General features: G+C 29.4%; 1 protein-coding gene across 3 annotated transcripts in view; it reads right to left on the bottom strand.

Annotated features, from left to right (window-relative positions):
* Positions 1-25,233, bottom strand: part of LOC129906499 (fasciclin-3) — a 272,879-nt gene that overhangs the window by 39,561 nt on the left and 208,085 nt on the right. For all 3 annotated transcript variants that reach the window (XM_055982280.1, XM_055982281.1, XM_055982282.1), the window contains exons 2-4: positions 7,799-8,113; positions 3,058-3,396; positions 2,509-2,943 (exon numbers count right to left, since the gene is read on the bottom strand). In XM_055982280.1, coding sequence (XP_055838255.1) covers positions 2,509-2,943; positions 3,058-3,396; positions 7,799-8,113 — 1,089 coding nt within the window. The remainder of the gene's footprint in view (positions 1-2,508; positions 2,944-3,057; positions 3,397-7,798; positions 8,114-25,233) is intronic.

Raw genomic sequence — 25,233 nt, 5'->3', positions numbered from 1 at the left:
TAAATTTCGCGATATTTTGTCATCCTTCTGTTAAATACAGACTGGATTAAAGGACTTTTCTTCTTCCTTAAAATCCCTTGTGATGGAAAATATAGAGGGCGCTGTGTATAATTATATTACTCTGCTATAACTATGAAATATCGTCCAAAACGCGTTTGATGAGTTGCATTTCCTTTTTTTGCACACCATCCAAAATGGCAAGGACACAACGACAAACTATACGATGAAACCATAATAAGGATTCATGCATTTCGAGCAAGATTAATATTTCAACAGTGAAAGAGAGAGAGAGAGAAAGATGGTTTTCATTTCATAGCCAAATTATGGCAAAATAACGAGCTTAGCTCGTCGTCCTCGTGCGGCGCTCAGCGTGGTTTCTGTTTTTACTCTGTGTGTGTATTTAGTTACTTCTACCAGGATTTCAAGGATCAAGAGAGTTCATTATTGGGAAAGAGTTCTTTGAAATGGACGACAACACGTACGCCTTCCTCCTTTAAATCCTGTCACAACAAGATGGTATACAGGGTGTCCCACAGTCACCGCCCCAAACGAAAACCATGGATTCCTGAGGTCATTTAAAGTCGAAAAACTTAAGAGGTAATTTTCTCGTTTTCGTCCCGTTTTCGAGTTACCACGGTTTTTATGATTTTTGTTCTCTTTTCCCTTATCTAGCTTTATCTTTGCCAAACTACGTTTGATTTGAAAATTTTTTTTTAAAACCAATCAAGAATTTATTACAGTTTTAGTTTGTCTCAAAACTTTTTTTTCTGCGGACAACCGTTTCTCCACAATTTTGCATCAAACACAATTTTCTTCGTTTTTTAAGTTGTTTTTTTCACTTTCATATCATTTAAGTCAAAAAAACACGTTAATAAGTATTAATTTTTTGTGCTTTTTATTAAAGCCCAGTTTATTTTCATAAAAAAAATAAGTTTTATTTCATAAAAAAGGCTAGTGAAATTAATTTAAAAAAATAAACAAACTGAGTGAATTAAAAAAAAAAATAATTTTTAAATAAAAAATTAATTTAAATGAATTAAAAACTTTTTCTGAGCTATTGTGGTTAAGAAAAGAACAAATAAATAAAGCTCAGGAAAAGTTTTTAATTCATTTAAATTAATTTTTTATTTAAAAATTATTTTTTTTTTTAATTCACTCAGTTTGTTTATTTTTTTAAATTAATTTCACTAGCCTTTTTTATGAAATAAAACTTATTTTTTTTATGAAAATAAACTGGGCTTTAATAAAAAGCACAAAAAATTAATACTTATTAACGTGTTTTTTTGACTTAAATGATATGAAAGGGAAAAAAACAACTTAAAAAACGAAGAAAATTGTGTTTGATGCAAAATTGTGGAGAAACGGTTGTCCGCAGAAAAAAAAGTTTTGAGACAAACTAAAACTGTAATAAATTCTTGATTGGTTTTAAAAAAAAATTTTCAAATCAAACGTAGTTTGGCAAAGATAAAGCTAGATAAGAGAAAAGAGAACAAAAATCATAAAAACCGTGGTAACTCGAAAACGGGACGAAAACGAGAAAATTACCTCTTAAGTTTTTCGACTTAAAATGACCTTAGGAATCCATGGTTTTCGTTTGAGGCGGTGACTGTGGGACACCCTGTATATTCAAAGTTTATCCGCGAAATTATGATTAAAGTGAAAGTATTAATAACAAAAGTATCAGAAGTGGGATTAGTTTGGTTGCAATCAGCTAAGATATGGCAAAAAGGCAAGGCTAAGAACAGGTCAATGACAGGGATTTATGGAATTTTTAACTGAAGACAATTATTTTTAAGGGAATCTTTTGCTAATGGAAACAATATTTCTCAGAACATTTAAGGCGCTTTAAACTAGTGATGGGAACTATCGAATGATTTGAACTATCGATAGTTAGTAACAAAATGATTTCATTAATTCATTCATTTATTCATTAGAATAAAAACTATCGAATAAAACTATTGAAAAAAACTATCGAATAAACTATCGGATAAAAACTATCGAACAAGTTATCGAATAAAAACTATCGAATAAAAAAAACCATTCGCATGAATAAACTATCCTGCAAAAAAACTATTTGAATGAAAAAAACTATCGAATAAAAAAAGCTATTCAAATGAAAAAACTATCGAACAAAAAACTATCGAATAAAAAACTATCGAATGAAAAAACTATTCGCATGAAAATAGTAACTAAATCAATGAATGAATGAATGTTTTAAAACTTTCAAATGAATGAATATTTTACAACTATCGATAGTTTGATAGTTTTTATTCGATAGTTCCCATCACTACTTTGAACTTTAAGAATTTGCATTTCCTGAGCTTATAAACGTCACCAGAGCCAGAAAGGAAATTGACATTCATACGGCTCGTAGAAGGACCAAAAATAAGCTCTTATGGCTTCCCATTATTTTTGTTTAATTTAAATAAAATATAACAAATATTATTTTTTTATCAAAGATATAGACAAAAATCCAACAAAATTTCAAAAAAAAAAAAAAAAACTTACCTCCGAAACACCAACGTCCTGTAGCTCGAGCGAATCCAATCAACAGAACAATAATTACAAGAATAGCAACTGCCACAGCAATGCCAACAATCGATCCAACATCGAGTCCCGAACTGGGTGGTGTTGCCGACGAACTTATCCTCACTGAATATTCTCGTACACCGAATGCATTTGAGGCCTTGAGGTTGTAAGTTTTCGTTGTATCCTGTAGTGTGAGACCGGCAATGGCTAGTGTAACATTGTAATATCCATTGCCTAGTTGAACTGGCTCGTAGGCTGAATAACGTCCGCTTTGGGTGCCTTGCGGAATGGCAATACCTTCGATGGTCCATTCGGTGATGGGCGTCGGATTGGCTCGAATTGTAATATTGACCATGGCAGTATGTTCCAGGTAAAGGCCATAAACAGTTGTCTCGGGTTGTGGAACTGGGGCATCTGCAATGACATCATCAACAGACACACACACACGATAAAATGATGGTTAAAAATTCAATTCAGTTAATGGAAATGGAGGTATGAGTGCGGGAAAAGGTGTTTTTTTGTACTTACATCTGACTTTGAGTAAAAATTTACCCTCCTGTGGCTGTTCACGGTCGGTTTGATGGTGGGCGCGACAAATTAGCATTTTGCCATCGTCCTCGGGCGTTAAGTATTTCTGCAATAATTGTGCTGTGGTCGAGAGGGTGACATTTTTGTCACTTTGGGATTCAATCACCTCTGGTGGATTGAGGCCTTGGTAAATGGGTAAGTCATCAACAAACCAAGTAATGTTCGCAGCTGGTCGACCATCACGAACAATACAACGTGCAGCGAATTTGCTTTCGGCTGCAAAAGCTTCATCCTGATCGGGCTTGGATAGCAATTCAATTACGGGCTGGTGTGGTCGCACTGGAATTGAGAATACGAACAATTTTTATATTCATTTGCAAGATTAAATGTAGGTAAAGAATAAGATAAAATGCGGTTTTCTGACGCATATTTAAAGTGGTTTTATAAATGTTGTAAGTTTTTGAAAAAAACCTGTTTCGAAAATTAATAAGTAAACGTATAAAATGTGTTTTAAGTGGCGTTTAAGACGCCTAATATTCTTTTATATTATTACTATTATAATACAGTCAAATAAAGGGGTAAATCTCGGAATGAATGTTAATAGAAATTTTTTTTGCTCAATATCTTCCTTTTGGCATTCTATAACATATCTCAAAAGTTTCTTTAACTACCCTCAAAAATCTAAAAAAATCTCATGTCCGCAAGTCCTAATTTGCTTGGTTTGAAGATAAGGTGCAGATTTGAAAAAATTGAAAAACTACTCTTCAGATATTTGTGTCAGATCAACATGAATAAGGTACATTACTTTTCAGGGATGGTCATATTGATTTGTTTGTGGGTTTTATTGGAATCAGCGTTAAAAAATACCTTGAAATGATATGGGTTATGTTGGTATACATATAAGAATCTAAAGTTTTCTTATTATTTTTTTTTAAATCTGCACCTAACTTAGTTTAACCTGGAAAATTAGAACTTGCGGACATGAGATTTTTTTTTAGATTTTTGACATAAGTTATAGAATATCCAAACAAAGATAGAAACAAAAAAATTAGCCTATTAGCACTAATTCCAAGATTGTACCAGGATGTTTTTTAGTGCACATCCCAAAATTTCCCCTTTTCTCAAAAAATACTATTTGTCATAGATATAAATGTTTTTTTGCATTGCATTGTTTTGATTCTTAATGATAATAGATATGAAAACCCTCATGCAAAATATGATTCCGCTACCATTACTTTAAAGGGTTTTTCGGTGGTAAGTTAGCAACTACTGTTATAATAATATGGGTTGAAAGATGAAAAACAGGTATAACTTTTTTCAGAGACGTCAGATTGCCTTGATTTTAGATTTTTTGGAATCAACGTTAAAAAATACTTTGAAATCATGTATCATATGTGTATATAATACCATAGCCTATTTTTGCTAATTTTGAAAATCTCCATTTCGCGATTTGACCTTGAAATCGGGACAAGCGGACATGAGATTTTTCTAGACTTTTGAGATATGTTATAGAATGGCAAAAGGAAGATATTGAGCAAAAAAAATTTCTACTAACATTCATTCCGAGGTTAAACCCTTATTTGACTGGATTATTATTATATTTATTATTTTTTAAAAAGGTTATTAAAATTAATTAAAATTATTTGTCCCCCTTATTTGTACTAATTTTGCACTGCAAAATAAATCCGAAGGAGGTAGATCTAATTTAAATATTTTTTAAGCAGTGTGTAAAAACACCAGAATGCATTTGAAATGAAAGAAGAATAATTGTTGCAAATTAAAAATCATTGGAAACAAAAAATTTTTGTTATTAGGAATTTTTTGGATAAAAAATTAAAAGCAAATCGCAACTAAAAAAAAAAGAAAATTGTATGAAAATATAAGAATTTCAAAGCATTGAATTTTTGTTTCCATAATCTTCTTCTAATTTCTTAAAAAAATATTATTTTTTTTTTTTCGATTTTATTGATTACACTTTTGCATTGAAATTTAATTTTTAATGCAAACAAATATTTTTTGCAAAAGTATAGGTACATAATTGTTTTTACAACGTTTACAATGCATCGGTTCTTTTTCAACCCTGGTTTAAAGTACATATGGATTTGGCTGATATTAGATTTAGTTATATGTACATGTATTTAGAAATTTTTCAATGCATGTCATTCAAGTGAGAAATCGAAAAGCTTTGTTGGTCACTGTGGTGTATGCGTAACATTTTTTTTTCTATAGAAAAACTTAAAAAGTAACTATTAAATTTATTTCAGTGGACAAGTTATGTTACCAGTTTATTTTTAATTTTCACTTCAAAATCTTTCATTCAACCCTTTGCTATTTGAAGCAGCTATTTTTCCTTATTTTGTCACACGAACAAAAAAAAAAACGTTGAGACATGTTTTAATATTTCTTGAATTCACGCTAAAAGGAAAACAAAATCTTTATTGCATTAAAAATAATATTTTATAAGGAGACTTTTGAGCTGATATTACAATAGTCATAAGTTATGACTGAGTTATGACTCATAACTCAGCACAAAAATCCTAAAAATCATAAATGCCAATAAAAAACAATTTAAATGCTCATTTTTAAATGGAGCATTTTTGAACATGTAATACTGCAACAATTTCACTTCTGAATTCATCTAATAATAAATATATCCAAAATATTTAAAATTTTGAATAAAAAAATACAACATCTAAAATGTTTTTTCTTTTTCTTAATTCTAAGTTTTTCCTGTTCAAATTTGTTTATGTTCAAATTCAATTTGTTCTACCTCTTAATCGATGAAAAACTGTCCCTCATTTTTATTATTTTTTAAGATCCTTTTTTTTTCTAGACGAAATTTTTGCCAAACATAATTTTTTATTCAAAGAAAAATTCAAAATCCCTCGATTCCTCGATGTTTTAAATTAAAAATTTCAATGTGAATTTTGAAGGCAAATAGCTATAACTTTTCTTAAAAAATCTATAAAGTGACACTTTTTTTAATAAATATTATTACATACATAATGTAAAAGTGTAACCTTGCTTTTTAAGCGACGATATGACCGGTCTTTGTAAGGATACAAATTTCGAATCTGTTTGCTATACTTTTCAAGTTTTTGTCCATAACTTGAAAGGTAAACCGTAAAAGTTTTAAGATAGTAAGTTTTTGTAGAACATCAAAAATATCCTATCTTGAAAAAAATTTGTTTTAATATTTAACGAAAGTAAAAGAACGACATTTTTGAAAAAGCTTATTTTTATGCTTTGAGCGGTTAAAACTTTTGACAAGAAAAGTGAATGCGGGTGAAATTTTAAGACTTTCAAAGTCTATTGTTTTCTGCTTCCATTAAATTTTTCGTCAATAATCTGTTACTGAGGTATTATCTTGTAGGTATTGTTAAAAAAACAATTTTTTTTTCAAACACGATATCTCAGCCTAGAAAAAATTATCCTTTCTGAATAAAATAAAACTATAACTTATTTAAAATTAATAAACAAAAATTAGTTTTATTTTTAAATTTTATTTACAGGATATTCACTAAAAAAATTTTGTCTTTCACGTTTGATTATTATAATTTTTCAATTTGTTACAAAAATAAGTACAAAAAACGAATTTTTAAAGATTTTCTCGATTTTTTTACCTCAAATATCTATTAAACGGTTATAGATAAACGAAAAAAGTGTCTGATGCCTTTTTTTTAGAGCGTTCAATTTCCTACAAGATAAAGAAATTTGCTAAAAAGTCAATTTATAAAAAAATAATTTTTTTTAATAGAAGCTTGATGTAAAAACGAAAAATTGCGAAGCAGAGGACCTTTCCATTGATATAAAGAGAGGTGAGTATATTCTTGTAGTGTCTAGCAATCGATTTTTCGGAGTACCTACAAAATAAAAAAAAAAGGATTTAGATTTTTTTGACCTTACAAAAATAATTTTTTGAATATCTCAAAACTAAATTCATTCATTTGCGCCAATCCACAAGTCTGCTTTGTTTAAAAACGTTAAAAGAATTGATTTATTTTCCTTTTCATAAGTTACTCCTATTAGTTTCTATATTATATTCCTCTACCGAACCTTCGATTTGAAATATACAATCCATCTCCGCAATTTAGTTTTATTTTTCAATACTAAACATCGCCACTAACAATTTTTGTTCTTTAAAGTTTAACAGATGGCACTCCAACTTCTATAAAACTATATAGAAGCAAACTATTCCGTTTCTTAATCACTGAGGAGTGTCTAAACGAATATACTTATTTTTAAAAATGTTCATAACTTTTGTTTTATTTATCTTTTCAATAAATATTTCACTTTCCTTAAGAAGCTTTATATAATATAGAAATTATAACTTTAGAACCAAAAAAAAAAAAATTGTAATATCCCCGACAAACAATTTAGGTTCTATAAAGCTTTACAGATGCAATTGTTGCTTCTGTAAAGCATTATAGAAGCAAAATTGTTAGTAGGGTCTTATATCATCCTTATAATGTAGATGCAAATCATTGAACAGTCATTCTGTAAAACAACTAAAGTAACCCTATCTGTCGTTTCATTTCTGCAAAGTAAACGCAAAAACTTGAGTAAACTCTTTTTTCATATCCTCCGACATTTTAAAGCAACTCCTTTCTCCAAAAACTCTCCAAAATTCACCTGATTCATTTAAATATAATTTACCTCTCTTTAATTTACTCAACATAAAAAAAAATAAAATCATATAATAAATACAAAAAATAAATCCCAATTAAAAAAAAGTACTTACACGCAACAACCAAATCGATATTTCCTTCATATTCTTCTCCTTCAAAACCCAGACTACACTTGACTTTGCCATTGTGCGAAGCACTGACCCTATCAATTGTAACACCACACTGCCCATTATCCAAACCAGTACCATAGTATGAGAATCCAGGGGTTTTACTCCATAACGGTGATAAATTAAGTACTTTCTCGCCGGGTATTTCAATACGGCAATAATTAATTGGTCTTCCATATCTGCACAAAAGTTCTGTTTTTTGTCCTTCGATTAGTAATGCTGTATTTGGTTCAACATCAACTCCAGCTGCTTGAATGTGATCTGGAAAAAAAAAAAAGGAAATAATAATTAATTAGATGCTTAAGGATATTTGAAAACAATAAAATACAAAAAAAAAAGAAGAAAAAATCCAATTGATGTCCTTTGGAAATAAATTTCACAAAAAAAAAAGAATATTGAAATGATAAAAAAGAAGATTGTTCTTCTTTATTATTTATTATGCAATTTTAAGGACTTTATTAGAGATTCTAGAGATGCAAATTGATAGCGCTGCAAAGCTTAATTAATATGACAGATTGAAATTCATCATCTGGGATCCTGTCGTAATAATATTCTGTAATTCTCTGTCTAATTCGAAATTCCATCTGCCATTTGTATCAATATATCATTCAATCTTCTTGGCCATTAAGAGAGTATATGCGATATCGCTGTTTTGGCTGATGCGGTATTCCACATTGATTATGCCACGTTTGTTTGTATATTATCCTCGCTGGAAGGCTGCGTGATGCTTTTCGCCCCCTTTGGAATTTGCCACCTGCTAAATTTCAATGTTAAATTAATGTTAAGGACACACAGGGACCTACTCTACACTTCGGCGAATCAGAGGTCATTTCGTGACCACGGTGGATTATATGAATATTTTATGGTCAACGTTAACTTTGAATTAGATGAATTTAAATGGCAAAGGATCTGTGCTGTGGTGGAACTTTGTATATAACCTCTGAAGGCCTCTAATACACACCTGAGTGAGGTCGGTGGGGGTGTTGGTAAAATCATGGTATCTCTGACAGATGAATTCCACAAATTAAACAGCACCAAATACATATCTAATCTATAGTACGAGTGTTTTGTTTTGTGTAAAGGTGAGTGGAGTATTTGTCTGAGTAACAGTTGGTAAATTAATGTGACATTTAACTGTCTGGTTCTGTCTAAGCTAGCTAGTTGAGATGGTTGTGGGTAGTCGCGAAGAGATTATTGTATAGAATCTTGAAAATGAGTGACACCTTTTGACAGATTTGCAGACAAAAAGTCATAGAAAATGAATAATTGTGAATGATACCTACACAAAGCCGCATTCAGTTATGAAATGAGCTTCAACGACACGACAAGAAGACGAAGACAAAATCAGATAACAATTATTTATGAAGAACAAACGATTTTGTCATCATTGTCAAAGTTTGAAGGGCTCTCAAATGGCATATAGATGGTTGAAAAATCAAAATTTCGTTTTACCTACATTTCATTTGTAAAAAGACGTTAGGGAGATGATTGTTGAGCAATGTTTCTTGAAAGTTTTATTGTTTTTTTGATGAGGAATTAAAATGGGTTGGGAATGGTAAGTGTTAAATGGAAGACTTATGAAATTGAGGTTATAAATAATGTTAGTGAAATTCTCATGGATGGGAAATTATTTGTGGAAAATCACTTAGTGATGTTTAAATTTTAATAAGTTCTCATCAGAAATTCAATAATTTAAGAGGAGTTTATTATGCGAAGGTAGGAGTACAGAGTAAACATCAACCTGTTCATTCTAGCGTTTAAAAGTGACATGTTACTAGGCACCTTTATACCGGTTTATGTCATTTTGAAATATATGTACCTATATTAATAATTTATAAAACTCAATAATTTATTAGATAGATACTATATTGTGAATTTATGAAACATGAACTTTTTTTTTTCAAAATAAAGCATTGAAGCCCTAAAAAGGGGGTGAGAGATTTTCAAAAATTTAATTAAGCTCAAAAATGGCAATATTAGGGAACCCGGCCGAACAGCTTAGATTTTGATGATCTTTTTTTTCAAACATAGGTAATTAAAAATAATTTAAGGTTTATAGATTAAAAATTACCGAATTTTGTAAGTTTAATTGAAAATTTTTGTGAACAAAAAAAAATTCAAAAATTTTGCTTAAATTTTATAAATTTATTGATGCCAAAAGATTGTCTAGGAAATTCAAGGAAAAAAAATATATTAGAGTGAGGGACAATCTTCCATCGTTCAAGCGATAGATGCAATTTTCAACACAAAAAAAAATATTTGAACACAACGGCAACACCTACAATATTTAAATATACATTTTTAAAAAGCTAGAAGCTTAGTCATATTAATAAAACTAAAATTAGGTTAATTGAATGAAGGGCTTTTGAAAGAATGGTAATTGAACTCAGATTTAAAAAAAAAAAAAAAAAATTATTGACAAAATTTTAACATGTCGTTTATAAAACTTTTTTCGTATTATAAAATGCATTTATTTACAAATTTTTTTGGCCACATTTATTATGATTTGAAATTATAAAAGGAAATATCAAAATGTATTACGGTTTATGAAAAAAATTAAAAAGTATTTCATTTTGGAAGAAATTTTTTTTAATAGAAGTTTTGAAAAATATTTTACTCATTTTTTTTAAGTTTAACATTTAAATATAAAGTTATTTTTTATATATTTATTCTTATTTGCCAAAGTCTTTGAGAAATTCAATTATTTCAATGCAAAAATTCGGTTTTTATCAAGAAAATTCGATGAAATTGAAGTAGTTTTTATATTTTGTTTTCAAACTGTAATATATATTACCTTTTCCTCTTCGTAATTCAACTGAAAATATTTATGGCCAACAAATTTTTTTTTTAATAAATTCATATCTTACTACGAAAAAGTTAAAAAAAAGCCATTTAACATTTTTTAATTAAGTTTTTTTTTTATTTCCAAAATTTTGAGTTGAGGGCTATTCTTTCAAAAACTCTTCATTAAATTTAGTGGATTTAAATTTTACAGATAGAATTGAGATTCTGGCTTTTTAAAAACGTGTCTGTAAATATTGTAGGTGTTGCCGTTGTGTTCAAAATATTTTTTTTGTGTTTGAAGTCAGTTTGTGAAAAAATTGCATTTTGTCGCTTGAACGATGGAAGATTGTCCCTTTCTCCCTTATATTTTTTTCCTTAAATTACCTAGAGAATCTTTTGCTATCATTTGTTTTATGAAACTTAAGCAAAAAAATGGTTTTGTTCAAAAAAAAAAAAATTTATTTTAATTAAAAAAAAAAAAACAATACGGCAACATCGGCAATTTTTAATCTATAGACTTTAAAGTGTTTTTAATTACCTACGTTTGAAAAAAAAATCGTCAAAATCAGAGCTGTTCCCCCGGGTTCCCTAATAATTTGCTTTACTCTACTAAATTAATTTAAATTAATTTAAATTAATTTTGTATTTAAAAATTATTTTTTTTTAGTTCACTCAGTTTGTTTATTTTTTTTTAATTACTTTCAGTAGCCTTTTTTATGAAAAAAAAACTTATTTTTTTTTTTATGAAAATAAACTGGGCTTTAATAAAAAGCTCAAAAAATTAGTACTCATTAACGTGTTTTTTTGATTTAAATGATATTAAAGTGTAAAAAACAACTTAAAAAACGAAGAAAATTGAGTTTGATGCAAAATTGTGGAAAAACGGTTGTCCGCAGAAAAAAAAGTTCGGAGACAAACTTAAACTGTAATTAATTCTTGATTGGTTGTAAAAAAAATCTTTCAAATCAAACGTAGTTTGGCAAAGATAAGGCCAGTTAAAGGACAAGAGAGCAAAACTCATAAAAACCGTGGTAACTCGAAAACGGGACGAAAACGAGAAAATTACCTCATACGTTTTTCGACTTAAAATGACCTCAGGAATCCATGGTTTTCATTTGGGGCGGTGACTGTGGGACACCCTGTATAATAGATTTTTTTTTTCAAAACATAAAAAAAATAATAATGTTAAAAACGAACTTTATATAATTTTTAAGTTTTTAATAAATTTCTTATGAAATTAAATTAAAATATTTTTTATGGACTTTTGAAAAACTTATTTTATTTTATTTTATTTTATTTTATTTTTTTTTTTATTTATTTTAAGTAACTTTTACCATAATAACGACCCAGTCGTGCATTATTATTATTTAGCTTGTTGTGATTCCATTTTATAGTTTAACTTGTGATAAAGGTTCATATAAGTAATTCAGTGGCGTATCCAGAAAAAAATTTGAAGGGGGCTGGAAAATTTTTCAAAAATTTTTTAGAGGGTAAATGGTGCAAAAAATTATTGTTCTCTCTTTTTATTCATCTTTGATCGAGAGTGAAGCGCTGTGCTGCGGTTCTGAAAGTGATATAGTCCCATTTTACTGCTCTCGACAGATTCGTACTACTGTCTCCTCCTTAAGTACCTAGTGTCATCCTTAACCCTCTGTCAACACACGGGTGCGAATTTGGCAGGACAAAAATAAAAAGTGGTCACGAAAAAGTGTCTTTATAAGGGTGAAAATGCACTTTTTTGGAATTGTGAATATATTCGAATTCCTCGGAAAATTCTACATCATATTCATATAGGTATGATTCTTAGTAAAATAGTGAGACCGAAAAAAGTTCTAGCGACATGAAAAAGTATAAACCAAATTCTCAAAAAAGAGGTGTATCTGCAGAAGGTTAAAAAAACACTTTATTTCGTTCGAACTTTGTCATGTGCTGAATCCAAAACTGTTTACAGGATTATTTCTATCACGTCTACAGTTTTTGAGATATACTCAACTCATCACTATTTTCGATATATTCGCCCATGTTCCACAATTCGACCGAAATATTAATATATTCTTCATTTCGATCGATTTCGAAAACTTCGAAAGTGCTTCGAACTGTCAAAACTGAAGGATCCATTTTTATTTTGTTTCTAAAGTAAAATTACTGTTGCTTTTTCAATTCCAGATTCATTGAAAAAGGCCCTAAATTCACGAACAGAAACATAGTGAATTGAATTCGATCAGAAAATCTAAATGAGTGAAAAATGCTGAACACCTAATTTCACTTTCGGCAAGTGAATACACAAAAAGTGAAATGCAGAATGTGAAAGTCTCAAAAACTAATTTTGAATGAAATTCTTTTTGTATTTAATCCGAAATATACCTACTATATGTTTTTTCGTAATATGTTGCTTTTTTAATCAAATCAGAAACGCAAACTGGAATTTGCATAAAGAAACCACTTAGATTTTCGAGATATTAAAAATTTCTATTTCTATAAATATACTTAAGACGATCAAATACGGCGTTTTGAGATTGCATAAGAAATTTTGCAAAATTTAACGGTGATGTAATTCGACGTCAAAATACTAAAAAAAAGATCTGAAGAATTCGGAATTGGACTAAAATCCGAAAAAATTACCCCAACCCTCAACGCCAGCTAAGGCTCTTACTCAAACAAACACAAACTGCCGTTTCAGAATTTGGAGGGGGCTCGAGCATCTGTGCTACCTCTAAATCTCTAAGATTTACGAACAAATTTAAGTTAATCATGTACATTATGATGAAATCAGTTAAATAATAACATAATCTTGAAGCCTTGGGGGGGGGGGGGGGCTTGAGCCCCCTGAGCCCCCCCCCCTCAATACGCCACTGAAGTAATTGTGTCTACTTGTTTCCTATTTGTATATCTGTTTGTTTCTATATATGTATAACTCAAGCCACAGCCTTAACCACATTTTCTTAAACTATAGTTAACATTAACAGTGGTTCCTGAGAGAAGATTCAAATTTTTTCAGGACCAAAATTCGGGAGCAAGATACCGTTCATTATATTCTCTATTTATCATCTTCCAAGCAAATTTTTTTAGGAAAACAAACAATAAAGAAAATAACTCTTTAAAAAAACAATTCGTTTCAAATAGTTTGCATTCCTTGCTGATATACCTACAGCTAAACATTGAATTCTTCAAATCGGAATACATACATTTCTAGCTAAACCCCTTACCCTTTTTATAGCTATTTTCGACATGTCCCTCATACCAAAACCCGCGATAAAAATTTCTCCAAACAACTCCCACTTAATGACCGGATTCAGTTTGCTCTCTTCAACTTACTCCCCATTGCCCTTCTATTTAAACCCTTTTTTATAGTTTCTTCTATTTTTTTTGTGTCCATAGTCATTCGTAGAGCAATAGCGTAGATTGTATACCTCAAACTTTGCAATAAAAACGATACATTAAACCAAGGCCGCCGTCGTTCGTCGTCGCCGCATAGCGAGTAGCATTCTCAAAAAGATAAAAATGAAAAATTTTCCAATTTTCTACTTCTCCGCACTCTTGTTTTGTAAATGTTTTTTTTTTTTTTTTTTTTTTTAATATCGTTTGGGTATCTATCTGTGTATATCTATTACTGTCTCTCGAGAGGTTCCCCGCTAAACTACTTCCACAAAAGCTAGCGAACTAATGATAATGAACGTCATTTCCACACAGAATCGGGTCAAAAGTGATGGTAAAATGTGTGCAGACCAAAAATAAATGTTCATTCGTGGATAATACTCGTACTATTTATACTATTTGGTGAGTTAAAAAAAAGTTGAAAAGTCATCTTTTGTTAAAAAAAAAGAAATAAAAAAAATATCCAACAATAACTTAATGGAGAGGCTAGATAAATAGAAAAGGAAAATTTTTCATCTTGAAATCTTCAACCGAATACTATGAACTATTATGTTTCGTGTTTGGTTTTTGTTATGAAAATATTTTCGTGATTAACTTGAAACATTTACCAAGTTAAACTACCTGTAACATGCTATGGATAAATATAATACCTATCTTTTGACTTTTTTAGTAGGCATAATGGAAGATTTAGAGTGGCTGAAAAATTGGACATGCAATAAATGTAATGAAAGTTTTTATTTTTTTTTTTTAAGTAATTGAATTGCTATATTACCTTTCATTTCGAAAACATTTGAAAAGCTTGTCAGTCGACAGATTATGACATTCTTAGAAACCCATTGGCTGATAACACCTACTCAATCAGGGTTTAGACCAAAACACAGCTGCACAACTGCACTTCTAAAGATAACACAGGTCTACAAGGTTTTTGGTGCCGAGACTATGATATACTTTTCTATAGGTTTTCGATGTGCTGAATTCGAATCTGAAGTCAGAAATATCCTATCAGCTCCCGTTTTTGAAATATTACCGTTAGAAGATGTAAAAAAACTACTTTTGAGGTTATGCTTTAATGTGAAGACATTTTTTTTTTTTTATATAAATTATAACGGTTTCTATAGGTAAGAACTATATTCCTTCTTTCAAGATCTTTTTAAATCTATTCGATATCTTTTTTATTGTTCGAGATATCGTCAGTTGTTTGGGTTATTGTAATGTATCAAACAGATATCACGTTTTCATCTCCTTTTTGATAAAAACAAACTAACTTAATTTTAAGATATCTCCGGCAGTAAACGAGATATTGCAAAGATTTAAACAGGTCTTGAAAGAAGGAAAATACTTCTAATAGAAACCGTTATTAATTGTATTTAAAAAAAAAAAAATTCTTCAAATTAGGGGCATAACATCAAAAGTAGTAAAAAAAGGTTTTTTTTTGCATTTTCTAACGGTAATATTTCCAAAACGGGAGCTGATAGGATATTTTTGACTTCAGATTCGAGTTCAACACACCCAAAACCTTCAGAAGAGTATATTTTGGTTCATGTGGGGAAGATCCTGTTAACTCCAAAAAAGTCAAAAAACGATTTTTTTCGAACTTTCTAACGGTAATATTTCAAAAACGGGAGCTGATAGGATATTTCTGATTTCAGATTCGAGTTCAGCACATCAAAAACCTATAGAAAAGTATATCATAGTCTCGGCACCAAAAGAAAAATTAAATTTTGTAGACCAGTGTAATCGACGACATACGGCAGCAAATTGATAACAATTATGTAACTACACTGGTCTTATTGGATTTCTCTAAGGCCTTTGATACTATTTCGCACGAAGTACTTTTGAATAAACTTAAAAACCTTCTCTTTTTTTAAAAATTCAGCGCTCTTATCCCTTATTGAAAAATACCTTAGCCATAGAACTCATGCAGTTTATGCGAGCTCTAAGCTATCTGATTTTCTGTCTACTCGTTCGGGTGTGCCTCAGGGATCAATATTAGGTCCGCTTTTTTTTCACGTTGTTCAACAATGACTTACCTCTGATACTCAAGCATTGTAAAATACATATGTATGCAGATGATGTGCAAATTCACTTTAGTTATCAAGTAGGTATGGTTGAGGAGAGGATGCAACAGCGAGAATAAATGGGGATCTGATGCGTATAGGACAGTGGTACAGAGAAAATCGTCTGAAACTTAATTTAAATAAATGCCAGGCAATCGTTATTAATAGCACTGCTCTTGATATGTCATATTTTCCTAGGGTTGAACTTGATGGGACAATGTTAAACTACGTTAAAACAGTAAAAAATCTTGGTGTAATCTTAAACCAAACCCTATCGTGGGATACACATTTGGCAAGTACAATCGGTCGAATTTATGCTGCTCTGAGGGTTCTGCACCTTTCTAGAAGTTATCTTCCAGTTTCAACGAAAATGATTACTGCCAAAACTCTTATCCTACCAACCATTTTCTACGGAAGTCCGATTTTCTGCTGTTTGGACAGTGCTAGTAAACGCAAACTTCAAGTAACGTTTAACAACACAGCCCGTTTTATATATGGTTTACGTCGTTTCGATCATGTTTCTGCACAGGCAGGTAGTTTATTTAAACTTGTCCATACAAAAGCTTCAAACTACCTTTACGAAAAGCTTAATTTCCCAGTATCACAAAGAAGCAATATTCTCATTGTACCTACCTTTAAATTTAGAAATTCTAAAAAAGAATTCTTTGTGCCTTGGAACTCCTTGCCCGCAAACCTGAGAGCACTAGATAACTACAACTCGTTTAAAAATTCTTTGAAAATTCTTTTAATACAGTAAAATAAGGTGAAAAAAAGGGGTAAATCTCGGAATGAATGCTAATAGAATTTTTTTTTGCTCAATATCTTCGTTTTGGAAAAATCTAATGTCCGCGAGTCGCGATTTTCAAGGTCAAAGCGGGAAAGCAGATTTTCAAAATTAGCAATAATAGACAATGGTATTATATACGGATATGATACATGTCTTCGAGGTATTTTTTAATGCTGATGCCAAAAAATCTAAAATCTAGACAATCTGACGTCTCTAAAAAAAGTAATACCAGTTTTTCATCTGTCAACCCATATTATTTTAACAGTTGCAAATATGCGTTTCGAAATATGAATTTTTGAAAAACACCTTGTTTTTTAGGGGTATTTTTGGGTAATTTTTGATTTTTAGTTTTTTTTGGAGCATTAAAAAATCTCAAACTTATAGGACATGTAGGTTGGTAGGCCTTATGCATACATGTGCAAAGATTTTGAAAAAAAAAAACGAAAGAAACAAGTTTTTAAAAACACGTTTTTTGACCGTTTTTAACCGATTTTCATCGTTTTTTATTTTTATCTTTTTTTCTTTAATAGATACAGGAATAAAGTATATAGAGTAATGATAGACCATAACCACGACTAAATGTGTGCGAAGTTTCAATTATTTTCGTAAACACAATTTTGAGATAACGGTAAAATAAAATTTTAGAATTTAACAGGTTATAACTTTTGACCTAGAGCAGATAGAAATTTTATAAAACTTTGATGAGCATCCTGATACAATTACCTTTCATTTGGTATATCAAACATAACGGTAGACTAACTACAAGCTACACAATGTTAAATCAAGAAACTTGCGAAAAACCGCAAAACACCAGTGGAGATCTATTGCCCCCCGAACAGCCACCAGTGTAGGAAGTACCGTAATATCAGTCTGGAAATTCGACATGGTTGACTTTAAAAAATTCTAACTTCTCTTGTAGGCATCTTTGAAATGAGATTGATACGTCATATGAATGGTGAAATAATAAGTTGACATGGTATATATTTTTTATAAGTTGTCAAACAAAAAAATTGATTCCATAGCCTGAGAACATAAAAATAAATGTTTTTTTTTTTGCTTTTTTTAATGAAATTTGATCGAGTTAAAAAATTTCTAGCTCTTTTTGTAGATGTCTCATAGACCTGATCGATATTTATATTTAGCTAAGACAATAAGCTTTCAGATGGTATAAAATTTTTTATAGGTTGTTAGGGAAAAAAATGGAATTAATGACGTGAGAAGATAAAAATTCATGTTTTTTTTTGCTTTTTTTGATGAAAATTATTGTTTTCAATAAATTATTTTTATACTCTTTGCGCATTATAAAAATTTTAAAATAAAAGAAGAAATACCCGGCTTTTAAATTGCATAATTTTTTTTTGTAAGCTTTTAAAATAAAAAAAACTAATATAATGAGAAAATAAAAAAGGTATTTTTTTTTTAGCTTTTTCTTGTAAATTATGATTGTTTGAAATAAATGAACGCTTCAATTGACTCATTTTAAAAGCACACAACCCGTTTTCTTTCGGCGTTATCACGTAAAATCATCGTCCGTAATCCGGCTTTACAGACAACCTCTTTTTACTCAAAGTTTTTATAACTTTAACACCACACTGTTACATTTTAAATTTATCATGAATTTGTATCGCAATAAAAACTAAAACAATTTAGATCACATCTCAATTAACTTACATTCACATTCATTCCCAATAAAAAAAAAAAAAACACAAAAATTGGTTCGAACAAAAAAAAAAGTGTGCTCCTGAGGCATCAAAAGCCCATAATGCATTGAACACCAGCGATATTACTTCGCCTATAAACTTTATCCATGCCAATACCGATAGTAGTTGTTTTTGTTGTTTCGAATGATGATGTTATACGAGATTGTACATGAGTATACCTACTTTTCTACAACAACGGTCAGCATTAATATCCGTTTATACAAAAGACCTCATTGTTTTACCATACAACTGATGCTCTTCTTAGGTATACCTATAATAATCCGCCCAGATGCTGCTGTGTATACAAGTAGAAGTAGTATAGCGATGTAGTCTTGCTGTTTGGCTTACTTCGAGATCATGATTAAGATCGTAATTGCGCCCGGCATTAGACAAACCAATCAATTAAAACCAGGCCATGAAGATGAGAGTCGACTATATTGTATTCAATGAAGACAACAACTCTAGTCTAATAGTCTACGAACTTATATTGCTTTATGGTATATACCGTTCTAATAGTTGAGCTCTCATTTTTATGTGTGTTTCTTTATGGAAACACCAGCTACAAAATCCGCAACGTAAACAAAAACTAATTTCTGAATGGATAAAGCAAACACGCTAAACATTATATTTTTTTTTTATCTGGAAAATATATCAAATAGGTGGAATATATGAACAGAGCTAGCTTGAGGTAGGAAAAAATATGAAAAGAAAAACTCATGGCCGCATTTTGAACATTATAAGGTGTTAGAGGTCGATTAAAGTTGAGAAGGAATATCTTTTTGTTCTTAATGAAGCAAAGCAGAAAATTTTAGTGAAATCATTGTTATAGTGGCTTGGTTTAGAATGGAAGGATTTCAATGAGCTCCAGAGATTCCATACACATTCTCATTAGTTCATAGCTAAAATTCGTATGCCTTCCATCGCTTTTACCCCCCCTGATGAAATGAAGAAGAGCATTTATCTACGAAATTCCTGATTATTTGCAACATGTTTTTCTTCGATCGAAAGCGACAAAGAGAAACAAAAATTTATGATTGGTACATAAATTCAAGGTTTTGGAAAATGGTTTTTGGTTTTATCTATTCATTCGCTTCTATCAGTCTTTTTGAAGTGAAAACTTCTTTAGTATCGTAGTGATTTGAAACGAAAAAGCGACACGAAAAATCAATTGATCATAACTTTTTTGTTTTAATAGATAGATGAATGAAATTTATACAGTAGATAGGTAATTAAATAAATTATGATTGTGCAAAATTTCAATTAATTTCATAATCAAAATTCTGAGATAACGGTGAAAAGATGTTTTTTTTTCTAAACACGTTATATCGTTTGATCTAGAGCACATAACAAATTTATTTAACTTTAATACGAATGCTGATAATATAACCTTTCATTTAATATATCACACATAACGGTACGTGCTCTACAAGTTATAATCTTTAATTAAAAACCTGAAAAATACCTCAAAATACCTGTGAAGATTTGTTGCTGATGACCAGCCAGCAATAGAGGAAGTACCGTAATCTCAGTTTGAAATTTCGAAATGGTTGGCTATAAAAAATTCTTACTTTTTTTGTAGGCATGGTAGAAATATGATTAAAGCGTCATATAAAATGTGAAATAATAATGATGTAAAATTTATTATAGGTTTTCCTTTTAAAATGGATTTAATGGCGTTAGAAGAGAAAAGAGAGCTTTTTTTATGAAAACTAATTGGGTTAAGAAAATGCTAGATCCTTTTGTAGATATTGTATAGACATGGTCGATATAAATATTTTGAGCTGAAACAATAAGCTTTCAGATGGTATACAATTTATTGTAGGTTGTCATATAAAAAAAGTGATGGAATAAAAAAAAAGTTATATTTTTTCGATTTTTTTAAAATGATTTTTAAGGTTTCATTTCAAAAACGTGTGAATTGCACACATAATTTTTTTTCTGCACTGAATCATCAAATTCTCATGCCAATGTTAATCATTAACATAAAAACTATCAACGTTTATTGTCAAAAATTGTTAGAAATAAAAATTTCAAATTTTGTTTTTATAATTCACAGTCTCTTTTGGCATTTTATTCGGAATTTTGTCTTAAATTAGGAATAAAAAAAATAATTATTTATTTTTAAAGGCTTCACCGACACAAAAAGGATAAAATAGCGAAATGTGTTTTGGAAATTCTTTCTTTAAGAAACCAAACCGGACCTATTAGGGGAGACGAAACTGTTAATTTACAAGCATATTTTGAAGGCTGAATAAAACTTTTTCAGCAGAAATGTACAATTTTTGAAGAGAAGATGTTTGTAAATAACAAGTTAGGTGAGACAATAGCCTTTTATTTAGTATGGTTATCACATAATTAGGTTTGGTATTTTGTGTGCTGACGCATTCCAAACAAAAAAAATGTTACCTTTAAAATTCATTGTTAACAATTTTTGAAAAATAAAACGGCTTAAAATTTTTCAATTACATTTCAATAACTACCTATGAATTAAAAAAAAATTTGTGAATAAAGTATAAAATATCGAAATTGAATTTTTATCAACTGATAGTGATGGGAACTATCGAATTAAAACTATCAAACTATCGATAGTTGTAAAATATTCATTCATTCGATAGTTTTAAATCATTCATTCATTTAGTTACTATTTTCATTTGAATAGTTTTTTCATTCAAATAGTTTTTTTATTCGATAGTTTTTTCATTCGAATAGTTTTCTTATTCGATAGTTTTTTCATTCAAAAAGTTTTTTTTATTCGATAGTTTTTATCCGATAGTTTTTTCGATAGTTTTGTATTCGATAGTGAACTATTCGATAGTTCAAATCATTCAGTTACTAACTCTATCGATAGTTCAAATCATTCGTTAGTTTCCATCACTAATTTATTGATTGCTTCAAGTCACAATAAGAGTATACATTACAATTTACATTTAACCCTCTGTCGGCACACCACGGGTGCGAATTTGGCAGGACAAAAATAAAAAAAATTACGATTTTTCAAAAAAGTGGTCACAAAAAAATCTCTTTATAAGGTTGAAAATATATTTTTTTGAACTTGTGAATGTAATATTCGAATTCCTTCAAAAATTCTATATCGATTTCATATATTATTCTCTATAAAATATTGAGACCGAAAAAAGTTCTAGCGACATGAAAAAAGTATAAACCAAATTCGCATACGTGTGCCTATCACGTCACAAAAAAGAGGTGTGCCTACAGAGGGTTAATGGTAAAGATTTTATATTCACGAGGTAAAATCTTTCAAATACTGAAGTAATAGTTTCACACTTTTCGTCAGTTTAATGTCAAACATTTTAGGTATTTAGGTCTAAACAATATAAAAATTCTTCACTTCTTTCTAACTTTAAATCTAAACTTATTCCAATTTCATCAAAACTGACTGAAAAAAACTTTTTATACCACAGGTTTCTGATCCTTTTCGTTAAAGAAACTCCGGCTGATTTCAGAATTTCTGTCAAAAAAAGTTAAAGTGCTAATTTTTATGTAAAGCATGCTAAAATTTAAACCTGAAAATAAAATCCACCTCCGATAACAAACTTGTTGTCATAACAGACAAATAACAACAACAAAAATATAAAAACATTTTAGCCCAGGTATAAATTGTCCAATCAAAATGACTGTGGTTATGTCCAACAATATAAAAAGCTGGGGCATCAAACCAGACATCAAAGTAGAACGAACACGATTTTTAACTGAAAATCCTATCTTGGATATAAAAAAATCATAGAAAGAGAGGTTAAACAAACAAAAAAAAACACCCGCCGCTGGACCATGATGGTTAAAGTGTGTCGCTATTTTTTTTTTTTTTTGTGATGCTATTTCCAGATCCTCATCATATAACACTTTTATTTCACAATTTCAAATGTAGGTACAATGTTGTAGGAGGTGTATTTCTAATTTCAGACGAAAGAGTCTGTAACTAACCTTTTTTTTTTAAATGGTTTATCAAGAGCTTAGTGTTTCTTTTTTTTTTTATTACTTCTGAGTAAAAACGTTTTGAGTTCAGAATTATTTTTTCAATTTTTTTTTTTTTTTTTAAACCATCTCATATTTCTTGCCACAGCTTCCTTCGCAGTAACTAGCATTCAAGTCGTACATTCACATTTGTGAATTGTGATTTTGACGTTGCATGAAGAAGAGAACAGCATCGTCAGTGTTATTTTCCATTGACATTTTTTTTTTTTCTTTCATCTTTCGGTTGTGTATATGCACCATGGACTACTCGGAGTTTTTTTTTTTTCTATTTGTATTGTGAAGGGATTACTCTTCTCAAGCTCTTTGGATTACATTACTTTTTCTTCTTAATCTAGATTTTTTTTTTATTGTACAAGCATATATTTGACTGTTACTATTGTGATTACAGTGGAACATAATTAGGATTATTTTGACCAAAGGGATTTATATTCTTAGGTAATTAGAGGATTTTTTTTTGTACTTAAACAGGATTTAAGATAAAAATACTTTTAAAAACTTATTTTTATTGTAAAATTGAGTTAAATTTTTCTTTTTAATCTCATTTTTAGTTGTGAATAAATAAAATATTAAATTTTTTAAACCTCCCCACGAAGGGAATTGAATCCATACTAAATTCTTGTCAAATTCAACCTATTTCACAAGGAATGAAATATAATTTTTTGTAGAAAAAAACAAACAAAATTTCCCACTGTTTGATATAAGAGCAAATACCAGAAAATTGATTGCAATAACATTCAACAAACCAAACAAAAAGAAAACAGTTATACATCAATCAGAAAAAGGACATAAAAATAGAAATGGCAAATTTTCTACTAAAATCACGTTTCAAAATTGAGAAGGCGTTTCAATTGAGTTTTGAGAAAAATTATTGAAAAAGAAAATTGGTCCTTTTTGTCTGGATTCTTGTGTAGTTAAAATTTTCTTAGAAAAATTAAATTAAAAAATTTAATTTTAAAAAATATCAACCTTTGTCTGGGCTTCTCAAATATAACTTTACTCTGAGTCTAAAAATAAATCACTGACATAAAAATTATAGAAAACTGCACAAATTTTGAAAAAGAATTTTCCACTTTTGGTGAAAAATGTACACCAACGAGTTTGATATCAAATGAAAGTTAAAATCACATAAAAAAACCTTTCTTTTAAATCAATTTAGGAATAGAACTTTTCTTTCTAAAACAACAATACAACTCACGATTTGTGTGTTCCTTAGTAAATTATTGTTGTTCATTAACCGATTAAAATAACATCCACAACTCTTATACCAAAACTTGTAATCAATCATTCAAAAATGAAAATGAACACAAAAAAAAATATATAGTATATATGTTAGTTTCCTCGTCAGAAATCATTTATGTTACATGACCTCCGATTATGAGAGATGATGACGATAAAATAATATACTTTCATCATTTAATCATTTTCTTGCATGAAAAGTTCCCGCCAAATCGAAAAGAAAAAGAAAGAATAAAGAAAGCAGAGTCCTTTCTCTCTCTGTGTTTAAAAACGGTTAGTGGTTTTCTATTCAATTAATCAGGAAAATTGTGCGGACTTTTTATAACTAGCTGCTACATGGATCTGGAGGTACATCAAACTAATGAAGTTTAATAGTAGGACAGTGAAAACAAAAAACTAAGGAAACCAATCAAACATGGTTGGGATTGTATTTTTTGTTTGCATCTTCGTCTTTTTTTTTAGATGCTATTTACAGTAAGGGCCAATATCTAAGATTCAAGCAAACACCATCATTATGTTCAGTTGGCTAATTTCGTTGACAGGAAAATTATACCTAATTCGATGATAAATCTGCTGAAGAAAAAATTTCCAACTTAATAAGAGAAACGGCATCAAACATAATGAAAATGACTTTTCTATGATTGACGCCAACCCATTAGGGTTTGAAATGTTTTTTTTTTTTAAGTTTTTATTTTTGTTTTTTTTTTTTCAATTCTATGAAATATAAAAAAGTTCAAGCTAACATAAATTCAGGGCACTACAAAATCATTTTTTTTTCATGCATTTATTTTCCATTACAAATTAAAAAAAAAAATTTTTTGCACATACAAAAAATTTGCTATGCAAAAAAAAAAATTTACTGCAACTGAAAACAATTTGCATTGAAAAAAAAAATTACTCTTGCAAATAAAAATATTTTGCATTAAAAAAAATATTACAAATAAAAAATTTTCTGCATTGAAAAAAAAAAATCAATGCAAAAATATATTTTTTTTAGTATTCGTCGATTTTCTAACAATTTTAACTCTTTGACCATACATTAATACATTAGATCCAATATTATAACAGTTGAAATAGCTAATGTAAGGTCAAAATAGCCAAAATTGTAAAAATTAGACGAATATTATAAAAATAAAGATATTTAATGCACACATTTTGGATTTTTTTTTTTCAAAGCACAAAATTTTGTATTTGCAAAAAAAAAAAATTTTAATGCAAAATATTTTTATTTACAATAAAAAAAATTATTTTTAATGCTAATACATTGTTCTTTTGCAATAACATATTTTTTAATGCAATTTTTACTTGCGATATAGGTACTATACAGGGTGTCCCAAAAGTAATGGATCAAGCGAAATATGCTGATACGCCAACTTTAGGGCTCTCAGAATTTGGTAACTTATTTATCCCAAATCCTTACGGTTTTCGATTTAATGCAGTTTTTGTGAA

The sequence above is a fragment of the Episyrphus balteatus genome, chromosome 1 (assembly GCF_945859705.1).
Source record: "Episyrphus balteatus chromosome 1, idEpiBalt1.1, whole genome shotgun sequence".
NCBI lineage: Eukaryota > Metazoa > Arthropoda > Insecta > Diptera > Syrphidae > Episyrphus > Episyrphus balteatus.
Note: the sequence above shows the minus strand (reverse complement) of the source record. Positions and strands in the feature narration are given on the sequence as shown.